Source organism: Xenopus laevis, chromosome 3S (genome assembly GCF_017654675.1).
Source record: "Xenopus laevis strain J_2021 chromosome 3S, Xenopus_laevis_v10.1, whole genome shotgun sequence".
Classification (NCBI taxonomy): Eukaryota; Metazoa; Chordata; class Amphibia; order Anura; family Pipidae; genus Xenopus; species Xenopus laevis.
The window spans coordinates 98,637,755-98,664,437 of record NC_054376.1 but is presented as its reverse complement, the minus strand read 5'-3'; the positions used below and the strand labels follow the sequence as shown (position 1 = coordinate 98,664,437).

General features: G+C 38.1%; 2 protein-coding genes across 3 annotated transcripts in view; both read left to right on the top strand.

The window, feature by feature from the left end:
• LOC108713213 (vesicular glutamate transporter 3) overlaps positions 1-13,005 on the top strand; it is a 38,028-nt gene extending 25,023 nt beyond the window's left edge. Inside the window, exons 6-12 of the mRNA XM_018256071.2 lie at positions 615-701; positions 806-939; positions 2,454-2,603; positions 4,589-4,721; positions 7,275-7,385; positions 9,110-9,237; positions 10,607-13,005. Coding sequence (XP_018111560.1) covers positions 615-701; positions 806-939; positions 2,454-2,603; positions 4,589-4,721; positions 7,275-7,385; positions 9,110-9,237; positions 10,607-10,948 — 1,085 coding nt within the window. The 3' untranslated portion in view covers positions 10,949-13,005. The remainder of the gene's footprint in view (positions 1-614; positions 702-805; positions 940-2,453; positions 2,604-4,588; positions 4,722-7,274; positions 7,386-9,109; positions 9,238-10,606) is intronic.
• A 10,248-nt stretch (positions 13,006-23,253) lies between these two features.
• LOC108712389 (bile acid receptor) overlaps positions 23,254-26,683 on the top strand; it is a 47,580-nt gene continuing 44,150 nt past the window's right edge. For both annotated transcript variants that reach the window (XM_041588675.1, XM_041588674.1), the window contains exon 1: positions 23,254-23,369. The gene's annotated coding sequence lies outside the window, so the exon portion shown is untranslated. The remainder of the gene's footprint in view (positions 23,370-26,683) is intronic.

Sequence of the window (26,683 nt, the reverse complement as noted above, 5' to 3'; positions counted from 1 at the left end):
AGCTTGATTTGCTATGGTTCTAAAGTTGTAACATTATTAACAAATTTTCAGCTCCACATATCTTCATGTTTTAAAATGTTGGTTCCTTACAGAATTGACATTAAGAAGTTTTTTCCATTCAGATTCCTCCTAATTTGGTGAGGTTAGAGTTAACTGTCACATGACATCGTGGACAGCTTGTGAGTGGATGAGTGCTATGTTGTTTTAACTATTTATATCTGTAACATTTTACCAAGCAGTTTATGGTCTTGAAAATGGTCTTAGATACAGACCGAAACGTCGACCTGCTTTTTTAAATGTACTAAATAAAATGTAAGTTTTTTAACTTTTTGATGGAACACCTGTGTGCATCCTAATTTTTGGATTTTCTATATATTGCTGCTTGGGGGTAGCACCAGGACTTTGCACATTTTTCTGGAGTGCTGAACTAATTGGATTTTGTATATATATATATATATATATATCTATATATATATATATATATATATATATATATAGATATAGATATATATATATATATATATATATATATATATATATATATATATATATATATATATATATATAGATAATATATATTGCTTAGAAGGACTGCTTTTGTTTTTGCTACTTAGGATCATATGCTGGTGCAGTCATTGCAATGCCATTGGCAGGTGTGCTGGTGCAATACGTTGGTTGGTCCTCTGTATTTTACATTTACGGTAAGAGATTTTTTTATTTGTTTTTTTTTTACGATTTTTTTTTGTATAGGTAAAAAAAAAAATCAAAATTATGAGCAACATTGTTATGAATCTGTCCTGTATAGGTGTATTTGGCATGTGTTGGTATGTGTTCTGGCTGCTGCATGCCACAGAGAGTCCAGCTGCACATCCTTCTATCACATTTGAAGAAAGAACTTACATAGAGACAAGTATAGGAGAAGGAACCAGCACAACTAGTGTAAGTAACCAGCACATTATTCAGTTCAGTTTTGTCAGTGTTCGTATAGTTTTCTTTCTTATGTTCTGGATCAGGCATTTTAGTTTGTTTTAGTTTTAAAATGTCCCCATGTATTATTTTCCACTGATGCAATTTTACAGTCTCTCCCCCTGTAACTATGGAAAAAGAACAATTGGGTGCCAGATGAGAGCTTACCAATATCTGCATGGAACAGAGTTTCAGTGCAAGATTCCACTGTGCATTTCCACCTTTTTTTAATCTTTTTTTTTTACCATATTCCACCATATTTAATTTACCATAAATTCTGATGCCATATATCTGAAATAAAATATATCTGACAGAATGATAAAGGAGCTTTATCTAACACTGTAATCCCTTGCACTGTTGTGACCTTACTCAAGTGCTGAGTGGACAATATCGAGTGCCCCGCTTTTCATGATCATTTCATGCTCAGACTGGACTGTGGAACTGCCTATGGTAAGGAGGTGGGCTGAGGTCCATTGAAGTGGAAGCCCTGCTGGTATGGAGTTTGTATGTTTTCCCTGTGTACCCACAGGTTTGCTCCAGGTACTCGGGTTTCCTCCCGCACTCCAAAAACATAAAGGCAAGTTAAAGGGCTCTTCATAAACAGACCATAGTGTGTGTGTAAATGTGATAGGGACCTTAGACTGTAAGCTCCGCTGGGGCAAGGACGTGAACGATGTATAATCTCTGTTAAACGCTACAGAATATGTTGGTGCTATCTAAGATAAGCATATGTTTAAAGGAGAACCAAAGCCTAACTAAAGTAGTAGTGTAGAAATGTTGTACATTATGTTTTGGGCTTCCGTAACAGCCCAAGGCAACCACAGCCCTTTAGCAGGAAGATCTGTTCCTCCAAAGATGCCCCAGTAGCTCCCCATCTTCTTTTCTGCTGATTGACTGCACATGCTCTGTGCTGCTGTCAATTACTGAGCTTAGGGCCCACTGACAATTTACAGTACACATAGTATATGAATATCACAATATAAGGCTAATTAGTAATTAATACAGTTAATTACCACATGGCAGCACTGAAACCAGTGCAATTAGCATCAGCATTTGTTAATCGTCCCTGTAGCATCAGTTTATATTACAGACAAACCTCATTTTCTGCTTGATAATTAGTGACGACCCCTAAACTTAGCTTCTCAACAACTACTCAGAGCCCACTGAGCATGTGAGTGTCGCGGATATTTTCCAGGATGGTGACCCCCTGTGACAAGTTTGAAGTCCTGGATCATTGCTGCTATTGACAAGCTCAAACTTTAGGCTGGTGCAATAAGTTTAGCATATAAAATATGGCATTTTTAACCATATTCATTTTTAGGGTTTAGTTCTCCTTTAAACTTAAAATACTGTACATTTTTCCTATACCATCTTTTTAAAACCCCAAAATTCCCCACATAAGGAAGCTTGTATCATTTTTAATAGTTAATTGTTGATGTGATAGAGGCTCAAACACCATTTTATATGTATATTTGTTGTCATCCTAGAAATTCAAGACACCCTGGAAGAAATTTTTCACCTCAATGCCAGTCTATGCAATCATTGTAGCAAATTTCTGCAGAAGCTGGACCTTTTATTTGTTGCTAATTAGTCAACCTGCTTACTTTGAAGAGGTCTTTGGCTTTCCCATAAGCAAGGTATGTGAATCTCCTTTTAGATTCACTATAAGATTTGCACTGGGCTATAAAGACAATAAATTAGAGATTGTATTTGTGACTTTGATCTTTACACTTCAGTTTGTTGTGTGCACTGGTCACAATTTTAAGGGGACAAATTAATAGGATTCAATAAAATAGTAAAATCTAGGGGCTTAACTTAAAGGGATCCTGTCATCGGAAAACATGTTTTTTTCAAAACGCATCAGTTAATAGTGCTACTCCAGCAGAATTCTGCACTGAAATCCATTTCTCAAAATAGCAAACAGATTTTTTTATATTCAATTTTGAAATCTGACATGGGGCTAGACATATTGTCAATTTCCCAGCTGCCCCTGGTCATGTGACCTGTGCCTGCACTTTAGGAGAGAAATGCTTTCTGGCAGGCTGCTGTTTTTCCTTCTCAATGTAACTGAATGTGTCTCAGTGGGACATGGGTTTTTTCTATTGAGTGTTGTTCTTAGATCTACCAGGCAGCTTTTATCTTGTGTTAGGGAGCTGCTATCTGGTTCCCATTGTTCTTTTGTTTGGCTGCTGGGGGGGAAAAGGGAGGGGGTGAGATCACTCCAACTTGCAGTACAGCAGTAAAGAGTGATTGAAGTTTATCAGAGCACAAGTCACATGACTTGGGTCAGCTGGGAAATTGACAATATGTCTAGCCCCATGTCTGATTTCAAAATTGAATATAAAAAATTCTGTTTGCTCTTTTGAGAAATGGATTTCAGCGCAGAATTCTGCTGTATTAGCACTATTAACTGATTCATTTTGAAATTTTTTTTTCCAATGACAGTATACCTTTAAATCTAGGGGCTTAATGAAACAGGAGCTTGCTTGAGTTTGCTAAACTACTATTAGTAGTAGAGGGGAAGCTTTTGGCACTACTGTATAATAAAAAAATATGAAAAGAGGAAAGAAAGAACTGACCCATGAGCTTGGACCCTCCCATCCAACATAGTCCAGAAGCTCAGTTGTGTGTGTGTGTGTGTGTGTGTGTATATATATATATATATATATATATATATATATATATATATATATATATATATATATATACTTTTAATCAACCAACTATTTAAAATTAGTAGTAGTCCAGTATATCACCATTAAAACTCAGTTAGGAGCAAGGAGGCGGATTACCAAGAGGTAGTGGGTTGGTAACGTGTACAAACAGCAGTGAATATATCGGGCAATTGTTCTGTAAACCTGTATGTTATAATGTAGCTACAGGTATACCACATGTTGGGATGGCTGGGAAAAGGAGCAATAAGTAAACCCACTATGATTCAAAGCATTGCCAACCCATTCACCAATATAGATTCCCCCCAATAGAGAGGATTCCCGGAATTAATTTAGGTAAAATTGGAAGCGTCTGCCGCTGGACTGGTATCAGCACCTTGTATGCATAAATTGTGCCAAAAACACTATGCAACTAATAGGGAACGCTTAGAGAGCACAGCTCACGGGCTCCATACATCAGTGAACACATCGTTTTCAAGCTCCATTCCACAATCACTTTCCAAATCAACCCCTTCACCCGCAGTATACCACCCTCCTGGTTCATGGAGATTTACCCCTGCTACGAGCGAGATTCTAATGTACAGAGTGGCTGCTGGAGATAAAGTGAAATTCAAGAACCGCTAATACAAACACCACGCGCCTGCAAACGCAAACAACACTTTTTAAATTGGTTAGGCAGGGTCGTCGGAACAGACCTAGCTTTTAAGGGGTGATCTCCACCACCGGGAGGGTGATGCGCTGTGGGTAAATGGGGTTGGTACGACAGTGGTGTTTGGATGGGAAGGTGCAAGCTAATGGGTCAGTTCATATTTGATTTAAATACTTGACCCTGCACACTATCCATTGTTTTTCACTTGATGGTAGGTGCTCCCCAAACACTCCTTGTATATGTATAATAAATAAATAGATCTGATTGATGTGCTTCATAATTTCGATGTTCTTGGGCTTAGGTTGGCCTGCTTTCTGCAGTTCCACACATGGTAATGACAATCATTGTACCTGTGGGGGGACAACTGGCTGATTTCTTGAGAAGCAGAAAGATTCTCTCCACAACGACCGTCAGGAAAATCATGAACTGTGGAGGTACTAAGGCTTTTCTTCATATTGATTTATTAACACTTGAATGTTTCATCTTTTGTTTTAGATTTTATTCAGCTCTTAGCATAAAAATAATATCAGTAAAGTTACATTTCATTGTATATTGAGCTATAATACACAAAAGCCAGGAATATCCTGTGAATTATATCCTTATAAACGATGAGTTCTGATGTCATCAGTTATAAATGGTGAGTTCTGATGTCATTTCAGTCACATGACTAAACTAAAACTTGTGTATTATAATTAATAAAGTACCCCCAGTTGTAAAATATGAGGATATCAGAAGTTACCTCTGAGTTCCATGTCCTGTATAAAAACACTCGGCCTTCAGCCTCGTGTTTTTATATGGTCATGAAACTCCTTGGTAACTTCTAATATCCTTATATTTTACAAGAGGGGGTACTTTATTCACTATATATTTCTATCAATACAAGTTCTTTTGTAGATTGTTTTCTGCCATATGCAATTGTTTTATAGTACAGGTTTAGGATCCGTTAACTGGAAACCCGATATCCAGAAAGCTCCAAATTATGGAAAGGCCATCTCCCATTGACTCTATTTTATCCATATAATCAAATTTTTTTATTTTTCACTGTAATAATATAACCATACCTTGTCCTTGATCCATACTAGGATATAATTAATCATTATTGGAAGCAAAACAAGCCTATTGGGTGTATTTAATGTTTAGATTCTTTTAGACTTAAAGGGATAGTGTCATGGAAAAACATGTTTTTTCCAAAACACATCAGTTAGTAGTGCTGCTCCAGCAGAATTCTGCACTGAAATCCATTTCTCAAAAGAGCAAACAGATTTTTTTTATAGTCAATTTTGAAATCTAAAATGGGGCTAGACATTTTGTCAGTTTCCCAGCTGCCCCAGTCATGTGACTTGTGCCTGCACTTTAGGATGGAACTACTTTCTGGCAGGCTGTTATTTCTCCTACTTAATGTAACTGAATCAGTCTCAGTGGGACTTGGCTTTTACTATTAAGTGCTGTTCTTAGATCTTCCAGGGAGCTGTTATCTTGTGTAAAGGTCCCCATAGACGCAAAGATTTTTCTTGCCGAACGACCGATTTTAGCGAAGTCCGACCAATCCGTCAAATTATTATGAAGTTAGTGGGATTCAAACGATCGTACATCTTACGATTTTTCGTCCGACATCTGTCAGAAAATTGATTGGCCAGGTTAAAAAATATTTACCGGTCCCAGTGCAATCTATCTATGTTTGCAGGGCCAAGCAGGCAGCTACCCTCCGTTTTGCTGGCAATATCGCCTGAAATGTTATTTTTAGTTGATGGACACATCGTACATTTAAACGATCATTTCGAGATAATCGTGGTCTCACGATAACGATTGGATCTTTTACAAATCCTTACGTCTATGGCCAGCTTTAGGGAGCTGCTATCTGGTTACCTTCCCATTGTTCTGTTGTTAGGCTGCTGGGCGGGGGGGGGGGGGGAGGGAGGGGGTGATATCACTCCAACTTGCAGTACAGCAGTAAAGATTGATTGAAGTTTTTTTATCAGACCACAAGTCACATGACTGGAGGCAGCTGGGAAATTGTCAATATGTCTAGCCCCATGTCAGATTTCAAAATTGAATAAAAACAAAATCTGTTTGCTCTTTTGAATGTATTCAGTGCAGTGGATTCAGCACTATTAACTCATGCATTTTTTCCCATGACAGTATCCCTTTAATATATGAAGATCAAAATTCCGAAAAGATCTGTTATCTGGAAAAACCCAGGTCCCAAGCATTCTGCATAACAGGTCCCATACATGTACACAACATAATATGTTTTGTATTATTAGCTAATGATTTGAGCTGCACTCCTATGGGTGACTTTTTGTCCCTACTCATTATCTAATGGCTGTTTACACATAAACATGGAATGGGTGATTATTCTTTTTTATATAGTGTAGCTTTTATATAATTGTAGGATTCAAGGTCAACTAAACAGGGAGAGAATTGTGTTGGTAATCTTGTTTCTCAATTCTCAGTACCTTTCATACATCATTTCAGCCTCCCTCTGGTCGAAGTGAAAATTCTAATAAAAAAAATTTGAATTTCGTGCTATTTTTTGTGTACTTAGACTAGGGAATAGTCCAAATCCAATTTGAATGTTTTTTTTTTTTTTTTAAAACTTCGACTTCAACTATTCGTCATCTAAAACCTACCGAATTTCTGTTTTAGCCTATGGGGGACCTCCTAGAACCTATTTGGAGACAATTGGTGGACAAAGTTTTTTTGGGGAAAAACATCGAATCGAATTCGATCGATTGCGCTGTTTTTTTTATTCGAAAATCGACCCTTGATAAATCTGCCCCTTGATATACTGTACTGTGTGCAGATAACCAAAAAAGCATGTTTTTTTTTTTAAATGCACCTGCATTCCTGAAATCAATGAACTGCATTTACAGGGGATGGCACATTATATGCATTTGTATGCCCAAAATACATCACCATTTGTTTAGAGGTCCTTGTAACTTTAACATAAATGAAAAATAATGTTTTATTAATGATTGTGTACACAGGTTTTGGAATGGAGGCAACTCTCCTCCTGGTGGTTGGTTATTCCCATACCAAGGCCATGTCGATATCATTTTTAGTCCTTGCTGTGGGGTTTAGCGGCTTTGCTATATCAGGTACCATTTTGTTTTGTGTTTCATTTTATTAAAGACTTTGTATAACAGTATTATTTTTGAACTTTCAGATTCAGTTTGATTTCTAGAGAAAAGCACGATGACTTCCTGGCCACCATGGGTTATTATAAAGGGGTATTCCACTTTCCAAATATTTTTATTTTCCACTTCATCTGTTTTTCAACTGGCGCTGATGGTAAGGACAGGGCTGGTGTTCTGCACCTTGCGCTGGATTTTTAAAGATCTGGTGCGAGGTACAGACTGCAACCAGAGCGGCATAAGAAGTAATTTAATGAGCACTAAAGGGCACACTCTTGCACCCTCTTAGTCTGCATTTCTTTGCCACGTCAATGATAAATGACCCCGTCTTGTCGCAAGGAAGGGTTGAGGTACAAGGCATTGGCTTATATCAGTGCACAGTACCCACACATGATCATCAGGCAATTCAACTGAAAACAACAAGCTTACAGCTTAGTCACATAAGGAATGCTTTCTGAACATTGGAATGGTGTTTGTCTTCTTATAAAACTGCAGCACACTATAAATGGAGCCATGTATAGATAGATCATAAATGCTTTGCCAAATGTATAGTTAAGGCCATGGATCCTGGTGCAAAATTTGGTTCTGCGTCATCTTTTCTCCTCCTCCTTACCACCCCAAACACCTATGTCCGCTAGCACCAGTTTCTTAATACTGCTCTCTCTGTGCGTGCCGAAGCTTTGGCACATATGAAGCAAAGCTCAAGTCGTGAGTACTGTTGGCTGAATCTTCCTACACCCAATGTGTTGCAATTTACCTTGACATATGACACAATTGGTTGCTTGCCTACTTTAATGAGCAACCCATGGTAATGAATTTAGAAAAATATAAATACTGATAATATAATGATAATATTCAGTTCATTTGAGCAACTGCAATTAAACTGCATTTCATTAATGATGTCACCTGCCTGAGGGCATACAATTGAAAGGAGTCAGTTGTTAATTATGCTATTGGGGCTTCTTGTTTGCATACAGCTGCGTCTCCTAAAAGTTGTAAAGTTAGGTTGGCTTGTGTATGGCTATTGTACGTGTAACCTAAATCTTATAATATCAGAGATACGACTCCAGTCCTTTCATAGCGACAGAGCTTTCATCTTTCTGTTCTCTACACTAATCAAATAATACAGTGCCAATTTCAACACATCATTCCTTTTTAATAACTCTTTATCACTGATTCCCAACCAGATATTGCAACACAATGATGTGCCTAATTAAATCATGTTTATTTCTTTTAATTTATTCACTCTGTATGACAGATATTCAAATGTGACATTCTTTTAATTAACAATGTGCCAGCATCATTGATCACATCTGAGTCCCTTGAATGGTACGTCTACAAACAAGATGTTGCCAGTCTTCTGAATTGTTTTTTTTTTTTTTTTTTTTGTCCTTTAAATTTTAACAGGATTAATCAGGGAGCATCAAGTTACCGAGTCCCCACTACAGGAACCCTCACCCTAGGAAAGATGATCTTATTCACATACTGTATACCTATTATTATTACCCCCTTCTTCTAGCCTGCTACAAGTAGCATGTACTGTTTATCCTGGTTTGACATAGGCTTAAGAGTTTCTGGGGTTTTGGTTTTTGCCACAAGTAAATACAGGGGCTTCATGGCACTGCATTCTACTGAACCACCATGGTTTCATTTGTTGCCTTATCTAAACTGTATTTGTCTTTTTCTAGGTTTTAATGTCAACCATTTAGATATTGCACCAAGGTATGCCAGCATTCTGATGGGCATATCTAATGGTGTTGGAACCTTGTCTGGGATGGTGTGTCCACTCATTGTTGGTGCAATGACAATACACAAGGTACAAGCTATTACCTTAAGAAAGGATTTTGTATGAATGCTAATTATTTTTCTATTGCTTACAACACACATGCAGGGTTTGAAAACCAAACACCAAATTCTGGCTGCAAAAAATAAAAACTACATGGAAAGTGGGAATGTGACATGTGAGGGCATTTCTGTCTTTCTAATGAGCTGGCTTCTAAACTTTCCATGCCTGATGGAGAAAACTGTGTATGGATTTAAGTTTGAGCCCATTTCTATTATGGTTGAATGGATTAGATGCATCTTCTCAACCCCTGTGCTTCTTTCCTTCAAAACTAGCAGCTTAGTTGTGATTGCGGTCCTTTTATCCTCTAAACCAAGTCCTCAAACATGTACTGTTTCCTCTCTTACTCCTACCTGATCAGCCATAAACTTACTTGTACATCACATCTCAGATGTGTCCCTCTTCCTCACTCACCTCAAACACAACAGTCCTTTCCCCAATGCACAACTATTTCCCTTCTTTCTTCACTTCTGAAATGGTATTTTAGGCTCAGTCATGCCCCTCAATACCTTACTCTTAAAGAAGAAGGAAAGTCTTCTTGCAATTGCGGGTTAGGCACGCCCAAGTCATTGTATTTACTTACCTGAAACCCCGGACCGGTGCTCCTATCAGCTGAAAACTGCACTGGCCCAGGGTTTTTACCAGCAAGCACCACGCAGCTATCCTCTTCCAGCCTCTTCTTGCTTCTCAAGACTGTGCATATGCAGTAGAGCGAAAAGCCAAACTTTAACTAAAAAGTCGGCTATTTCGTTCTACTGCGCGGGTGTCTGCCCCAAGAAATTTCAAGAAAGAAGAAGCTGGAAGAGGATCGCTCCGTGGTTCTCCCTGGAATAACCCCTGGCCGGTGCAGTTTTCTGCTGATAGGAGCACCCGCCCGGGGTTTCAGGTAAGTAAATACAATCACTTGGGGGTGCCAAACATTTGGCACTCCTAAGTGCAAGACGACTTTCCTTCTCCTTTAACCTAATTTTCAGTGTCTGTGCTCTGCTTGCTTAAATGTAGAATTAAAACTACACTGTGGTCTCTTATTTCTTGTTACCCAGCAGTGTAAAACCAATTCTTTGTAATGGGACTCATTTTTATGAAATAACTGTAAATTCTCATAATTACCATATATCAGCAAATATTGACTGAAGCAATTGAAATATTGAGCTGAGGTTAAGAAATACCAGAGACCGCAACAGACAGGCAGGAACTATAGTCCTAGTATGGTGGCAGCTGATTTTCTTTCTATATTTATTTATTTTCAGATTAATGTAGTATTCTGTTCTATTCTATCTCCAACATCAATATCCTGTTTATTCCTTGTGAGTTTAACCTGCTTTTCATGCATTTAATCTAGACACGGGAAGAATGGCAAAATGTATTCCTGATTGCTGCAATAGTCCATTACAGTGGAGTTGTATTCTATGGAATATTCGCTTCAGGAGAGAAGCAGGATTGGGCTGATCCCGAAAGCCTTAGTGAGGATAAATGTGGGATCATTGACAACGATGAACTCCAAGAAGAAACTGAGCTGAATAATGAATCCTTCGCTAGCCCGAATAAAAAATCCAGCTATGGAGCTACCATTCACAGCAATGAAACACGCAGAAAGGGATGGAGAAGCAAAAAGGAAATGACGCAGGATATAGACGAACAAAATTTCTATCAGCATGAAAATGGAAATTCTGATTTGTCCTAATTCCAGGAAACAACGAGTATGTGAACAGATTCCATATTTACTTTTCTTACCTGCTTTTAACTGGGACTTGGGTTGGTAATACAAAAGGCATTGTTGTCCGTAGGAGTTACTGAAATATCACCTGAACATGAAAGAGCTACATATTTTTTTAATGGATATGAATTAAAATGGTAAACAGGTATCATTGCTATTAAAATAATTATATTTTCCTCCCACCAAGAGAGAAGATCCATACTCTGTTTTCATCTATTGGATTTCCAGCCACGTGAATATATCTGTAAATACATATATTTGTGTGTGTTTGTTTAGATGGTTGTACATGTTCATGCATGTGTCAAGTTTTACTTCTTTTTTGATCAATGTTTGGGAACGTTCTGAGGGATCTATACAAATAACACATATTTAGAAAAATACCTAGAGTGACAGTCTAGCCAATGTACACCAGCTGTTGCAACTTGCCCAGCATCCCTCTGGCAATTCTGCTGCAGGGAGTGTAGTTCTGCAGTAGGTGCAATGCCAATATTGCCTCACACTGTCATACGGTTATTAAGCAGGCTGGTTGAACTAAGATTTCCTGGATACATGTACTGATAGCCGAGGCCTAGTTATAATTTCCTATTTCAAAGCTGAGGATGAGCTGAAATACTTTTTAAGCAATAATTACATATACAATAGAGGAGAGGACACCGTAGATGTGTGAGACTGCTGATCTCTACTCACAGACAGCACCAGCAACAGGATTCTTTGGTTAAAACGCCTTTATTGGAACATGTGCTCTGACCCAGATATCGAAGCTAAAGCTGAATTCATGGAGTGTGCTGCCTAAACTACTTGTTAGACTGCTGATGTTTGAAATATTGCCCTCTTCTGTGAATCTTGCCTTTGCTTGAGTGTCAACAGAGAAAGATGGATATGTTTTCTCTTTGGAATTTAGCATAAAAGAGTTTTCTATAACAATTGTTTTATAATAATTGTGTAACTCATTTGTCAGTAAGTAAAAAGAGTCTAAACTATACTATACTATACAATAGTCTTTAGCTAGCTAGTACTATCTGAAGGGTTACAAGACCACGACCATGTGACCATGACCATGACCAAAGTTTGGATTAAATTCAGTTCTTGCATGGAAAAAACCCCAAATACTTGGCCAACCATTGCTTCAGCCAACCAACCAATATACATGAACTAAAGATATGTTTGCATGAAAATTATGTACGTTGGCCATTTGGTAGGATTAACATAATGCAGCCACAAAACCTGCTTCCACAAGAAACCTGCATTATTTTTAAAATGTACCCTTTTTACTTCATTACTGCCTGGTGAAGTTGTCTGATATTAGCTATGGGATTGGAAGAGGCTTAATTTCCACATTCTTAGTATAGTCCAAGACAAAAAATGGATGTAAAAAAATTTCTCATGCATTAGCTGCAGTTCTAGCTGCGAGTTGCAACAAATGCCTGTATGCCTTCGTTCAAGGGTTCTCTTTGCGTGTTGTGTATTTGGCAAAAGAAGATGCTCATTCCATGCCCTTGTGGCACAATAATATTGCTGAAGAGCTTTGCGAAGAGGCACAAGAGTTGCATCTATATCATCCATATTATTTTTTGGCAGGAGAAATGGTGCTGGAATTCTGAGAAGAAAAGTCAACCTCATGGGCAAAAAAATGACAGTAAATTATGCTGATTGTGATACTTTGCACCTTGCCCACTCCAAGTAAATGAAGCCTGAGAATTTTTAAAAAGGGTCTTCCAAAAGTTCCAATCAGTATTACAGGATTTCTAAATTGTTTTGCATTTAAAATAACGACTAGTAAATATCCCGACCCCACCCCTTGGCCTGTTGATTCTAGGGAAAAACAACAATATTTACTATAGTTTAGTTGTTGATACTTTCTACGAAACCATAGCGAGTATTGACATCGCTTCCCGCTCCCATTTGTGACACTATATCTAGATTTCTTTATCTCTTTTGTTTATCCCACATGTGTATGTGTGGTCCATTGTGTGGATTGTTTTTGCTGTCTAGATCCTGGTGCATTCCAAATAAATTATTTTGAGTGAATTTGCTGTTGTTTATTATTTAAAAGAAGCGCTCATATTATTTTGGTAATTTCAGTGTAAATTGAAAGGTATGTCCAATGCAGAGGAAATTTCCACATAAATGAAATTATATTACATTAAATTAAGATAATAGAGTTGTATTTATCTAAGCAGTGTTCTTCCAGGAAAATGTATATTTGTTTTTAGTTTAATGTAACCTAGAGACCATTATGCTGACAAATTGTGGATTTAAAGACAAATCACTCAGGTAACATGATGCTTATACCTTCCCTACAACTGACTCTTTTGCTCTCCCTAGTGTCCAAAGTAGGCAACCCACAATCAATTAATGTGAGAACAGTTGTCACATGACCTTCAAAGTTGTCACATGAGCTCTTCATCTTGGATTGTGTCCGAAGTGTCAGCAACACTACACATGCTCATTGTGTTCTGGGCAGCTGTTTACTGGTTGTCACAAATCATCAAGCACAAAATGAGGTTCATCTGTTACGGAAGCTTAATCAGCTACAGGGCTAATTAAACTAATTAAATTCAAATGCAGTTTGCACAGGTTTCTGAACTGCTATGTAATGTCAGTCTGACTTTATTACTAATTAGCTCTGTATCAAAACTTTAGTATTCTATATATACTGTATATTTTGAGCCAGGTACGTAACAGAAGCCCAGAACATGTGCTGTGAATCAGTGGGGTGATGGGGAGCTACTGGGGACATATTTGGAGCCACAGATCTTCACTGTGAATGGGTTCTGGTTGCCTTGGGCAGGCACAGAACCAGAAAACATAATGGGCAGCATTTCTATCTTATTTGTTTGTTAAACGTTATTTCTCTTTTAATGTATAGAATACACAATCAATTTCAAAAGTAGAATTTAGAAATAATATATATTGTCAAAAAAAATTGCATCCCACTAGGGTAGCCTTTACTAAATTCTAAATTTGGAATCCATTTTGGCCGCAAATTGGTTGAATTACCTCTCCCTTAAGCTGAAAGGTCTGAGCACCTGGACCTTCAAGTAAGTCTGGTGAGTCTTACAATTGATACAATTTATTCTAGTGGTATTTTTCTTTTGTGATAATGTACTTCAGTAGAAGACATAAAAAGCCCCACAGTAATGGATTTAAGAAATTCGAAAAAGTGGCGGACTGGCGGTGTTATGTCTTCACCCTGCTCTACCTCTTGGCAGTGGCAGTATCAGGTTAGTGCTGTGGACTTTTGGTGTTGTTACTAGGTAATACATTGTAGGGTATTTTAATCATGTACAACACAATAGTGTTATCAGGGTACTAGTGCATACCGATCTTCATTTGGATTTTGGTGTTATGCCACTCATTAGTACTGTACACATATATTGTGCGATTACACGTTGTATTTCTTATTGAGCTCCCTACATCTGGGAGGTGTGTATATGTATTACAGTAACACCTGCAGCAACACACTTTAGCTATCACTATATTCTTGTTGAGATTTCCAAAGAGATAATCTGGTGAAAATCCCAAAATTCACTAAAATCCGACTTGCCTTGAATGATCCAATATGTGACCTATTTTTGAATCAGGGGCTTTATTGTTTGGTTCCAAGCTTGATACAGAATGTTTACTTATTTCTGCACAGATGAATGTTGCAAAGGTTTTATTTATTCTTTGTAATTATATATTGACTTTTACAAAGGAGCATGTGCTGGATTCAAATGAAGCAATATCTTGTAAATGAGTAAACCTCAACACAGTCCACAATAAAAAAACAAGTCTGTTTCAATGACAAATTGGGCTATTTGAATCAGAAATTATAGTTTTGATTCATGATGTAATTGTTGATTTGACAAAATAGCATTACTTTACAGCACTGATGACTCTGGCTAAGGGATTGACTGATGGATGATCATGCTTGGTATTGTTCATAGGTGGTCAGTTTAGTCCGCAGCAAAGGCCTTATGTTAAGAGACTGTTGTCATGATTTTCAATGGGAAAAGGTATAGGCAGCCCTCTCAGGTCATTTTGCCTGATCCTGTGCTTTCAGAAAGAGCCAGTGCTGCACTATAGAACTGCTTTCAGATAAGCTATTCTTTCTCTTAATCAATGTAGCTGAAGGAGTTGTAGTAGGGCTTGGGTCTGTTACTATTGAGTGCTGTTCTCACACCTTCCACTAGATGGGGCATGGGAGTGTTTTTATCAATGCTGGTATCAGGAAGCCATTATCTGGTTACCTTTCCATTGTTCTGTTGTTAGACTGCTGGAGGGAAAGGGATAGGGTGATCTCACTCCAACTTGCAGTGCAGCAGTAAGGGGCGAAGACATGGGGTGATTTGTCACAGCAATGAATTGCCAGTTGCCATATGTTTTCACCAGTAACGTAACTAGAGGGCCCCCGCCCCCCTCCGTACGGCCCGCAGTTCAGTTCTCTGGCACCGCTCGCACCCCCTGCTCCCCTGGTAGTTCTGCCACTGGTCTTCACCTAAAAAAGTGACTGAAGTTTATCAAAGCACAAGTCACATGACTGAGGGCACCTAGGAAACATGTTCAAAGTGAAACATAAACAAATCTGTTCTTTTGAAACAAAGATTTCAGTGCAGGGTTCTACTATATAAGTGCTATTAACCAATACATTTTGTAAACAAAATAAAAATATGTTTTCCCCATGATAAAATGCCTTTAGGGCAAGGGGAGATCGGCCTGAAAAATTCGAAAGCAGGCATTTTCAGCCGCACACAGGCGGAAACTGAAACTGGAATTGCAGATACTGGAAGATGCTGATTTTAGCTGATCCGTTTCTCTCAAGAGAGAAGCGTTCTATATGCTAGTCTGCCCTTGCAAACCAAGGCCATCTGAGTAAGATAACTTTATTAATTAGATTAAACAACAAAGCATGGTGTTCCTATTGTAGCAGGGATTTGCTGCAGCTTTGGACCACCCTAAACTTTTTATTCTACAAAGTTACAAGAAAGCTGCAGACAAATCACAATGGAATCATGCTATGTGCTTTTAAACAATCTTGTGTTTATAAACTGTATTCAGTTGGTTCTGTGAGATTAATAGTTCAAGTGCCTATATCTTGTGTAGCTCAGAGGTGATATCTGCAGAAGGATATAGCAAAGATTGACCCTGGCATTGGCAGGGGGTAGTACCGGTAAGTAAAACATGCCATTATTGTTCCACCATTAATAAAAGTTTTTTACAGTTTCTTGCGGTTCATTATTTTACACATGCACAAACATTTACAATAATAACAACTGAATCACAAGAGCAGTCAATGATGCTGTTGTTCTCAGGTATTAATACTGTGTATGCGTGTGCTTTATTGGAACAGTCAGAAACATTTTAGAACTTAATGTAAAAATCTTTCTGAGCTGTTGCCAGTTATTTCACCAATTTTATCAGCATTTTACAATCCGTTATCTGTTGTAGATAACCCAGCAATTTCTGCTGATAAGATCAGACTTTAGAAATCAGATTAAATATGTGTATTAAGCTCAGAAAGCCTTTTTATTTTTAATCATTGATCTGGACTCTGATCATCTTCAATTGTTTTCTTTAGAAGTGGTTTTCTAATTAAAATGGGTACATCATTTTACATTTATTCCAAATTACAGTTGACAGATAACACTTGAAAGATAATTTAGCACATGTTATATTTTAATACTAAATTGTTTTCTAGTATAGGTATGGGGCCTGTTATCCAGAGACCTGGGGCTTTCTGAATAAGGGATCTTTCTGTAATTTGGATCACCATACTTTAAGGGGGAAATGTAATAAAATTTGAGAACAAATTTACTCACAAATAAGAATACAAATTAGCATGTTGAGAATTAAAAAAAAGTTATTACTACACGAAAAGGGATAGGAAAGTACAGTTAGGCCCATAAATATTTGGACAGAGGCAACTTTTTTTCTTCTTTTGGTTCTGTACATTACCACAATGAATTTTAAATGAAACAACTCAGATGCAGTTGAACTGCAGACTTTCAGCTTTAATTCAGTGAGTTGATCAAAAAGATTGTGAACAAATAAAGCCTTTTTTTTAACACAATCATTTTAGGGGTTAAAAGTAATTGGACGAATTAAAAAACTGAAAATAAAATGTTCATTTCGAATAGTTGGCTGAAAACCCTTTGCTGACAGCCTGACGTCTTGACGTTTGTGGGCTAAGTGAAACGCAGCTCAATTGGGTTCAGATCAGGTGACTGACTTGGCCATTCAAGAATATTCCACTTCTTTGCTTTACTAAACTCCTGGGTTGCTTTGGCTGTAAGTTTTGGGTCATTGTCCATCTGTATTATGAAACCCCTCCCAATCAATTTTAGCTGGATTTGAGCAGACAGTGTCTCTGAACAGCTCAGAATTCATTTGGCTGATTCTGTCCTGTGTCACATCATGGATAAACACTAGTGTCCCAGTGCCACTGGCAGCCATGCACGCCCAAGCCATCACACTGCCTCCGCTATGTTTTACAGATGTTATGGTATTCTTTGGATCATGAGCTGTTCCATGCCTTCTCCATACTTTTTTCTTGCCATCATTCTTGTAGAGTTTGATCTTGGTTTCATTTGTCCAAAGAATGTTTGTTGAACTGTGCTGGCTTTTTTAGCCTTGTCCAATCTAGCATTTCTATTCTTGATGCTTATGAGTGGCTTACACCTTGCAGTGCACCTTCTGTATTTACTTTCATGCAGTCTTCTCTTCATGCTAGACTTGGATATCGATACACCTACCTCCTGGAGAGTGGTGTTCACTTGTTTGGCTGTTGTGAAGCAGTTTCTCTTCACCATGGAAATGATTCTGCGATCATCCACCACTGTTGTCTTCCGTGGACATCCAGGTCTTTTTGGCATTGCTGAGTTCACCAGTGCTTTCTTTCTTTCTCAGGATGTACCAAACTGTAGATTTTGCCACTCCTACTATTGTAGCAATTTCTCGGATGTTTTTTTTTCCTGATTTTGCAGCTGAAGGATGGCTTGTTTCACCTGCATGGAGAGCTCCTTTGACCGCATGTTGTCTGTTCACAGCAAAATCTTCAACATACAAGCACCCCCCCTCAAATCAACTCCAGGGCTTTTATCTGCTTCATTGATAATTAAATATTATTATTATTATTATTAACATGTATTTTTATAGCGCCAACATATTGCGTAGCACTGTAAAGTAAATGTGTTTATACAACTAAATCACATGAATTATATAAATAGAACATATGGAGTTACATACATCACAATCAATACAGGTACAAAAAGGTGAGGAAGGCCCTATGCATAGGCATACACTCTAAAGGGAAGGGAGTAATACACAAGGTGTGGGAGTGGGCAAGATCAAATTAAGAGGGTGAGAAATGTGGTATTGTATGTGGTGTTGCGTTTGGTAGTTAAGCAGAGTGAGGGTAGGCTTCTCGAAAGAAGTGCGTTTTAAGAGATTTCTTGAAAGCAGAAAGGTTGGGAGAAAGTCGGACAGACCGTGGGAGAGAATTCTGGAGGAGGGGTGCAGCCCTTGCAAAGTCTTGAATGCGAGCATGTGAGGAGGTAATGAGAGAAGAGTTGAGTAGCAGGTCAGTAGAGGCATGTAGTAAGCGGTTGGGTGAGTATATAGAGATGAGTTCAGAGATGTAGGGAGGGGCAGAGTTATGAAGTACTTTGAATGTCAGGATCATTAAATAACAAAGGAATAATAAATAATAATAACAAAGGAATTGCCCACACCTGCCCATGAAATTGCTTTTGTGTCAATTGTCCAATTACTTTTGAGCCCCTGAAATGAAGTGATTGTGTTAAAAAAAAAGGCTTTAGTTCCTCACATTTTTATGCAATCTTTTTGTTCAACCCACTGAATTAAAGCTGGAACTGCATCTGAGTTGTTTCATTTAAAATTCAATGTGGTAATGTACAGAACCAAAAAATATTTATGGACCTAACTCTATGTACCTTTATTAGCGTGATTATTGTGCTCCAAACACATGGCTAAAATTATGTAATATTACATGAATTTCTAGTAATTTGTTTAAAATAAAGGGGGTTATTTATGAAAGTCCGATTTTATCTCAACATTTTCTGCTACAAACTCCAATCAAATCCGCTCGGGTTTTTTACGTCTATTTATTGTTACATTTTCCAAAATTTTTCACGATTTTTTTTCGGATTTTTCACCTGAATACTCAATTTCTTATGCTTTTTTTTGCACGAAACCCAGCGCACATCAATAAAGCATTGGGACTTCTCCCTTTGACTTATATGCAACCTCAACAGGTCTGAGATGCCGGATTTTCTGATTCAGACTTTTCCATCCTCCGGGTTTAATAAATTCCGAAATCATTTGCATTCATTGCATTCTCCAAAATCCCTAAGCCCCAAAATCTAGAGGAATCTGGCTTTATATTGTAACTGTTTTGGTCACTCATGGTTGTGCCTCATAATGTTCTCTCAATAAGCAGCAGTCCTGTCGTACTTTGAGGCACGATTCCAGTTTTATGAACAGTGTATTCTCAGTGATCACATATCCTATGAAAAAACCCACTGGTGGCATCAATGTAACCTTTCAAGCAATGGTGCAGGGGAGTTGGTGTTCTCTTTAAATCCTTCCTCAGTGGCACTGTTGGGTTACCACAGAAGTACTGATGTGCAGGCAAACCTAACACCCGTAGGACCCCTGGGTCGAGCGGGATAGGGCCAACTTCCACAAATGATCACCAGGCGGCCGGCGGGCTCAGGTTGAGCCCATCCTTCCTATTTTCTGCCCTTCCTGTTCTGTCTTTCTGTTTCCTAGACTATTGAATGGGAATCAGTTGCTGCCAATAAACAGGTGTTATTTTTCTAATGTTCCCTTTGAAAGGCCAAATATCCCCATGTTCCCTTGTTCTTTACCATTCCACTGCAAGTTGGTGCAGCCTCCCTAGTGACCCATGTAAACTAGCAATACAGATACATTCAGAGGAATGGCAACTGAAATCTAGAGATGATGATGATGATCTAGAGTACTTTGCCAGCAGAGCAGATTCTTTATCGCAAACCGTTAAAAGGGTAAAAGCCATTAGCTGTTGAGCAAAGCAAAGAGAACTTGAAAAAGAAGACACAACCAAACTGCAGCAGTTTTCCAATAGGTACTTTGATCAAAAGGGGATATTGTAAGCATTGTGAGAAGTGGCCAGTTGTACATACAAAATAAATGGGATGTTAAAAGCTCAAATATTATAAAAAAAATGTATTCCTTTATAAGAAAAATGAGAAAGCTTTAAAAATGCTGCAGACGTCTCTTTAGCTCCTGACTCACACTTTCTGTCAGTAAATCTTCTTTTAATAGAATTGAAGGATCATCTGCTTATCTGCCAAGCAGTGGCCAGTTTAAGGCATGTTTGATAAGATTACATGGGACTGGCAATAAAATTTAAAGATATGCAGAACATGATAATGGCGTAGGCATTTTGCTAATCAGTGATATAGAAGAAATGCAGTGGAGTTTATTGCAGAAATTAGCCTGTCATTAGTTCAGAGCAAGTCTTTTCTTGTCAGAATCTTGCCCAGCTAATACAGGTATGGGACCCGTTATCCAGAATGCTTGGGACCTGGGGCTTTCCGGATAACAGATCTTTCCATAATTTGGATCTCCATACCTTAAGTCTACTAGAAAATGATTTAAACATTAAATAAACACAATAGGTTGGGTTTGGCTTAAATAAGGATTAAATACATCTGAGTTTGGAACAAGTACAAGGTACAACTTTATAATTACAGAGAAAAAGGAAATCATTTTTAAAAATGTGGATTATTTGGATAAAACGGAGCCTATGGGAGACAACCTTCCGTAATTCAGAACTTTCTGGATAACGGGTTTCTGGATAATGGATCCCATACTTGTACAGTAGCGACAGGAGAGGACTTTACTGATAAATGCATCTGTACTTATATCAGACCATGCATGATCAATTTACATTGTGTATTTATATAACAAAAAGCTTCTTCCTTTTTTTATATACAGTATAGTAGCAGTGAAACAATATTTTCTTTATAGCATGTATTTCAACCCCACAAAAAAACAAATATAAGACTATCCCTCAGCCCATGACTCTCTTAAAAGGTATCCATGAGAGTCAGTTATTGTATTTTGAAATGTTTTCTTCGCTGGGAAGTGACAACTAAGTATCAACTTATTTGCTTTGTAGGTTCTTATAGTCCAAGCATAAGCCATTTCCCTGGGCCACCATTACATTGATTTTGTCCTTGATTATCATGCACGATTGAGGCCCACTTGTCCCTGTTCCCTTAGGACAGTGATCCCCAACCAGTGGTAAATGAGCTATGTGCCACCAACTCCTTGGATGTTGCTCCCAGTGGCCTCAAAGCAGATGTTTATCTTTGAATTCCAGGCTTGGAGATAAGTTTTGGTTACATAAAAAACAGAAGTATCGCCAAATAGAGCCTCCTATAGCTTGTCAGTCTGCCTGCTCCCCAACTCTTTTTACATTTGCATGTGGCTCATGGGTTTAGACCAATGGTAAGACTGCACTTAGAATAATTAAGTCAATTTAGGCACAATTCAGGATTTTGTGACTCTGTAGTGAATACTCCAACCTTAAGGTGGCCATGGATGCACCGATAATATTGTACGAAACAAATTTTCGTAAGATGTCCGGTGTGTGTATGGTGGGCAGGGCCGCCGTCAGGGGGGGACTACGGGGACAGTTGTCCCGGGCCCTGTGATTTTTGGGTCTTAGGGGGCCCAGCCGCTGTACTCACGATGTAGCCGGGCCCCCACTGCTGTCAGGAAGCTGCAGAATTGCGTGGGGAGGGCGGAGCTTCTTCTACACGTCTTTCCCCTCTCCAGCTTCTAAACTATTGGTAGTTTCCCTAGAGCTGCATGGTGATTGGATAAGCCTATCCAATCCCTATGTAGATCTACCGGGACTACTAAGCACTATAGCTCCGCCCACCCTACCCGATGCAGCTCACTGAGAGCAGGGGGGGACTTAATTTTTTTTTTTTAGTTTATTGAACCCCTGGCCACCAATGATTTTTTTTATTACATTCTATGGGGCCCCTGACCACCAATGTTTTAGTAAAACTTTTATGGGGGCTCTCTGTCATCACTGTTTTTTTTTAAATTTATTGGGGGACCCTGACCACTAATGATTTTTTTTTTAACTTATAGGGGGTGCCTGACCACTAATGAATTTTTTTTAACTTGTAGGGGGCCCTGACCACAAATGTGTTTTGGGGGAGCGGCTTGGGGGCAGGATCTGGGGTGGGTGGGGACCAGGGGGCCCAGAAAATGTTGCCGTATGGGGCCTCGTGATTCCTGATGGTGGGAGACGAGTAAACCGATATCGGCAGAAGACTTGGATATCGGTCAGCTCGTTAATCAGGCTGGCCGGAAAATTTTGAACCAGCACCTTTGAAGGCACACGAACATTGGCCATTGTTAGTGCAGATACAGGTAGACATCTATTGTTTCTACCTGTATATCTGACGATTCAACTCTACACGTGTGTGTTGAAACGAACAATTTTCGTGGCCCACCAAAAAACCTTAGACTGTTTGCCCACTTTCCAAACTTAAAATGATTCCTCCTCTCCTCACTCAACCTCTTTATTCTCCTAGTATTTTACATCTACTTACTATAATCTGCCATTATTATGCATTTTCTCCCATTAAGAAATAGGAAAGAAACATGAAATAGGCCAAATGTTTAGCAGCATGAGGCCCACCAGTAATTTTATTGGTATCCTAGTGGGCCAGTCCAACACTGCCTATAATCATTTCTTGCCTTGGATAACTGGCAAGGTAGCACCAGAGAAATCCAGTAATTTGAGAAAGTAGGAAACACACACACACACACTATTAACCACCCTCCAAATATGTCTCTTTGCATATTTCTTATAGCCATGGATGTGATATGTCCGTGGCTATATTAAATAGGCAAAGAGCCCATTTTTGTGCATATTTAAATGTGTGAAGTTTGTACTTTCTCAATTCACTGCATGTTTTCTGTTCCTCATATTACCTATTGAAAGCATTGCAGTCACAGAATATTCCTTTATTCCTAGCTGCTTTGTTTACATTGATGTATTGTAGCCGCAGTTATAAATTGTATATACAGATAAAGCCATACACCACATATACAGTATCTCCTGTGGAAAATTTGCTATTTAACCTGGACGTGCTTTGTTTCTGAAAATTCCAGGTCTGTTTATTTAAAGTAAAGACAGCGGTTAATGATTAATCCGCTCCTCTACTAAACACCAGCAGCCCATTGGGCCAGCTAGTAAGGCATGATTCTTACTACTGCTTGTTCCTAAATTTTCAAATCCGAAGCTAATGATCCCATGTTATATGTGACTGCTGGATAACAATTTAAGTACGCTGAAAAGAAGGAAAAGGCAAGCTTGGTAAGTGAACTAAAGCACAAGATTTTGCAGACAGTAGTATATATATATATATATAGTATATAGCAACGGACTTAACAGGAACATCCTGTAGTAGAATGCTTTTACTTCTTTTCTTTACTTTACTTTTTTTTCAGGTAGCACAGAATCACCGTTTTTGGCATATTCTGTAGATTTTGTTTTAAAATAAAATCAGAATGGATGGAGTTATCTAAAAAAAAAAAGCAAAATATTCTGAATATAATGCTTAAAATAGCAAATACTGTACCTAAAGCCAAATGTTTAATCTTAGAGCATTTTCTTAGAAAATAAAAGGATAGATAGTAATTATACATTACCTGGGCATCTCCTTTCTTTTTCTTTGAGGCAATGACCTTTTTGCCAAATATTCCATAAAAATAAAATCTCCAGCCGCTTCTGTAGCAATAAAGTATTGTAAATTGCCATTATTTGTTTCCAACCTAATGATGTAGAATGATACTTTACAAGAACAAAGAAGATTACAAAAAGCTTTTGTAAAAAAAAAAAAAAAAAAAAGAAGGTTCTTAATTATTTAAACTTTGAGATGTTGTATGTTTTATATGGCTCTCTGTTACCAGGTTATAACATTTTATTGTGAATGTAAAGAAGGGGTGTCTTTTTTATGTTCTGAAAACGTCTGAGGGTACAGAGTGGTGCTGGAATCACTACCAGGTTATATATATCATCTATGGGGACCGGTTTGTTGTTTTAGAGTTTAATAAAAGGAGATGGTTTACTCATATATTGGGTGACAGTATATCTAAATATTCGATTGCTGATGACAATTGAGCAACCCTGGCATGATGCATATCCATGATACAACATGTCTAGTCCATTTGGATCCCCACCTTCAGAAACTCTGCAGTCTTATTTTTAGTTTGTGAATTTATAGTAAATATTTATATTACTTTAAAAGGAAAAGTAAAAATATATTCCACTAAAGTACAATTTGTTGGTGGTATAAAACTGAGTTTTTAATAGGCTTTTTGAAATATTTTAGCATTGTCCAGAGAGATAGCACTCCCAAATAACTTTTTTTCACCCATGGGAATAATAAATACAATAACTTCCTCCATTGGCCCATCCCAGTGTAGACTCTAACAAAGAATGTAAGCAAAGAATGCAGCCTGAATGGAGGGAGTTGTCAAGAAATAATTTAGACAATGGCATATAAGATGATTGCCAGTTTAAAATTACTGACTTAAAAATATAATCACTTAATTTTTTTATAATTTTCACAGAATTGTTGTTTTCTTTTTATTAAAGCACTGTATTACAAATTATTAGTAACATTGAATTTCTTTTACTTATAGCACCCTGAAAAACCATATGGGAGTTTTCTAAGTTAAGTAAAAGGAAGAATTGACCTATAACGATAGAGTATGAAGGTTGGGGTTGTTTTCTCTGGAGAAAAGGGTCTTATAAGGGGACATTATTACACTTTACAATACATTAGAGCAGTGATCCCCAACCAGTAGCTCGTGAGCAACATGTTGCTCTTCAACCCTTTGGATGTTGCTCTCAGGGGCCGCAAAGCAAGGGCTTAGTTTTGAATTCCAGGCTAGGTTTTGGTTTCATAAAAGCCACGTGCACTGCCAAACAGAGCCTTAAAGGGATACTGTCATGGGAAAAAAATTTTTTTTCAAAATTAATCAGTTAATAGTGCTACTCCAGCAGAATTCTGCACTAAAATCCATTTCTCAAAAGAGCAAACAGATTTTTTTAATATTCAATTTTGAAATCTGACATGGGGCTAGACGTTTTGTCAATTTCCCAGCTGCCCCTGGTCATGTGACTTGTGCCTGCACTTTAAGAGAGAAATGCTTTCTGGCAGGCTGCTGTTTTTCCTTCTCAATGTAACTGAATGTGTTTCAGTGGGACATGGGTTTTTACTATTGAGTGCTGTTCTTAGATCTACCAGGCAGCTGTTATATTGTGTTAGGGAGCTGTTATCTGGTTACCTTCCCATTGTTCTTTTGTTTGGCTGCTGGGGGGGGGGAAAGGGAGGGGGGGGGTGATATCACTCCAACTTGCAGTACAGCAGTAAAGAGTGATTGAAGTTTATCAGAGCACAAGTCACATGACTTGGGGCAGCTGGGAAATTGACAATATGTCTAGCCCCATGTCAGATTTCAAAATTGAATATAAAAAAATCTGTTTGCTCTTTTGAGAAATGGATTTCAGTGAAGAATTCTGCTGGAGCAGCACTATTAACTAATTCATTTTGAAAAAATTTTTTTTCCCCATGACATTATCCCTTTAATGTAGATTGACAGTCCACACAGGGGCTACCAAATAGCCAATCACAGCACTTATTTGGCACCCCAAGAACCTTTTTCATGCTTGTGTTGCTACCCAACTCCTTTTAGTTTGGAATGTTGCGCGTGGGTTCAAAAGGTTGGGAATCCCTGCATTAGAGGAAAAATAGCAGGGAATCTTTTTTTCCTATAAAAAAGATTAACACACCAGAGGCCACCCCAGCGCCCAGCACCCCACCAGCATTGTACCCTAAGCATGTGCCTCTTCTGTCTATCCCTAGTTCCAGCCCTGGTATAGATAGTTATATACAGTATGTGAGTGTATAGACAGATCAGTATGAGTATATAAGTATATATATGTGTGCACTTTGTTACTAGTGATGGGCAAATTAGTCCCGTATCGGTTCGTTGAAAAATTTGAGAATTTTCCTGCGAAATTTGCAAAACGGCGAAAAAAATTCGAAAAAATATGCGAAACTCATTGAAGTCAATGGGTGTCAAAATTATTTTGACACACGTCAATTTTGACGCCCACGACAATTTTTATACGCGCGCCTTTTTTGTCCAAATGCACCCACATTTTTTTTTGATGTTGCGGAATTTTCACCAGCCTCTGCAGTTTTGCAAAGTTATTCGCTGGCGGCGAAACATGGAAATTCGCCGCGAATTTGCGTCTGGCGAATTTATTCACCTATCACTATTTGTTACTATATAAGTGCTGTGTTACTGCGTAACTATCACTTACAAGAGGTAGCACAAGCGCTTGTCAGGCAGTTCCAGTTTATGGGGTTGTTTTTCCGGTGATATAACACTAAAGTTTTGGGCTACTAAACAGCACAGTGTGCCATTAATTATGCAATTTAACTTGTCATGCGGAAATGGAGAGAAAATTTGAAGTCAGTTATTCTGCTTACATATTAAGCTTAATTTGTTTGTATTTTTTTAACAACTTAAATGAATGGGGCTACTATAGTGTTCCTATTTTGCTATTATGCTATTTGAATATCATAAACAGTGAAACTGTAGTACCTTCTGATG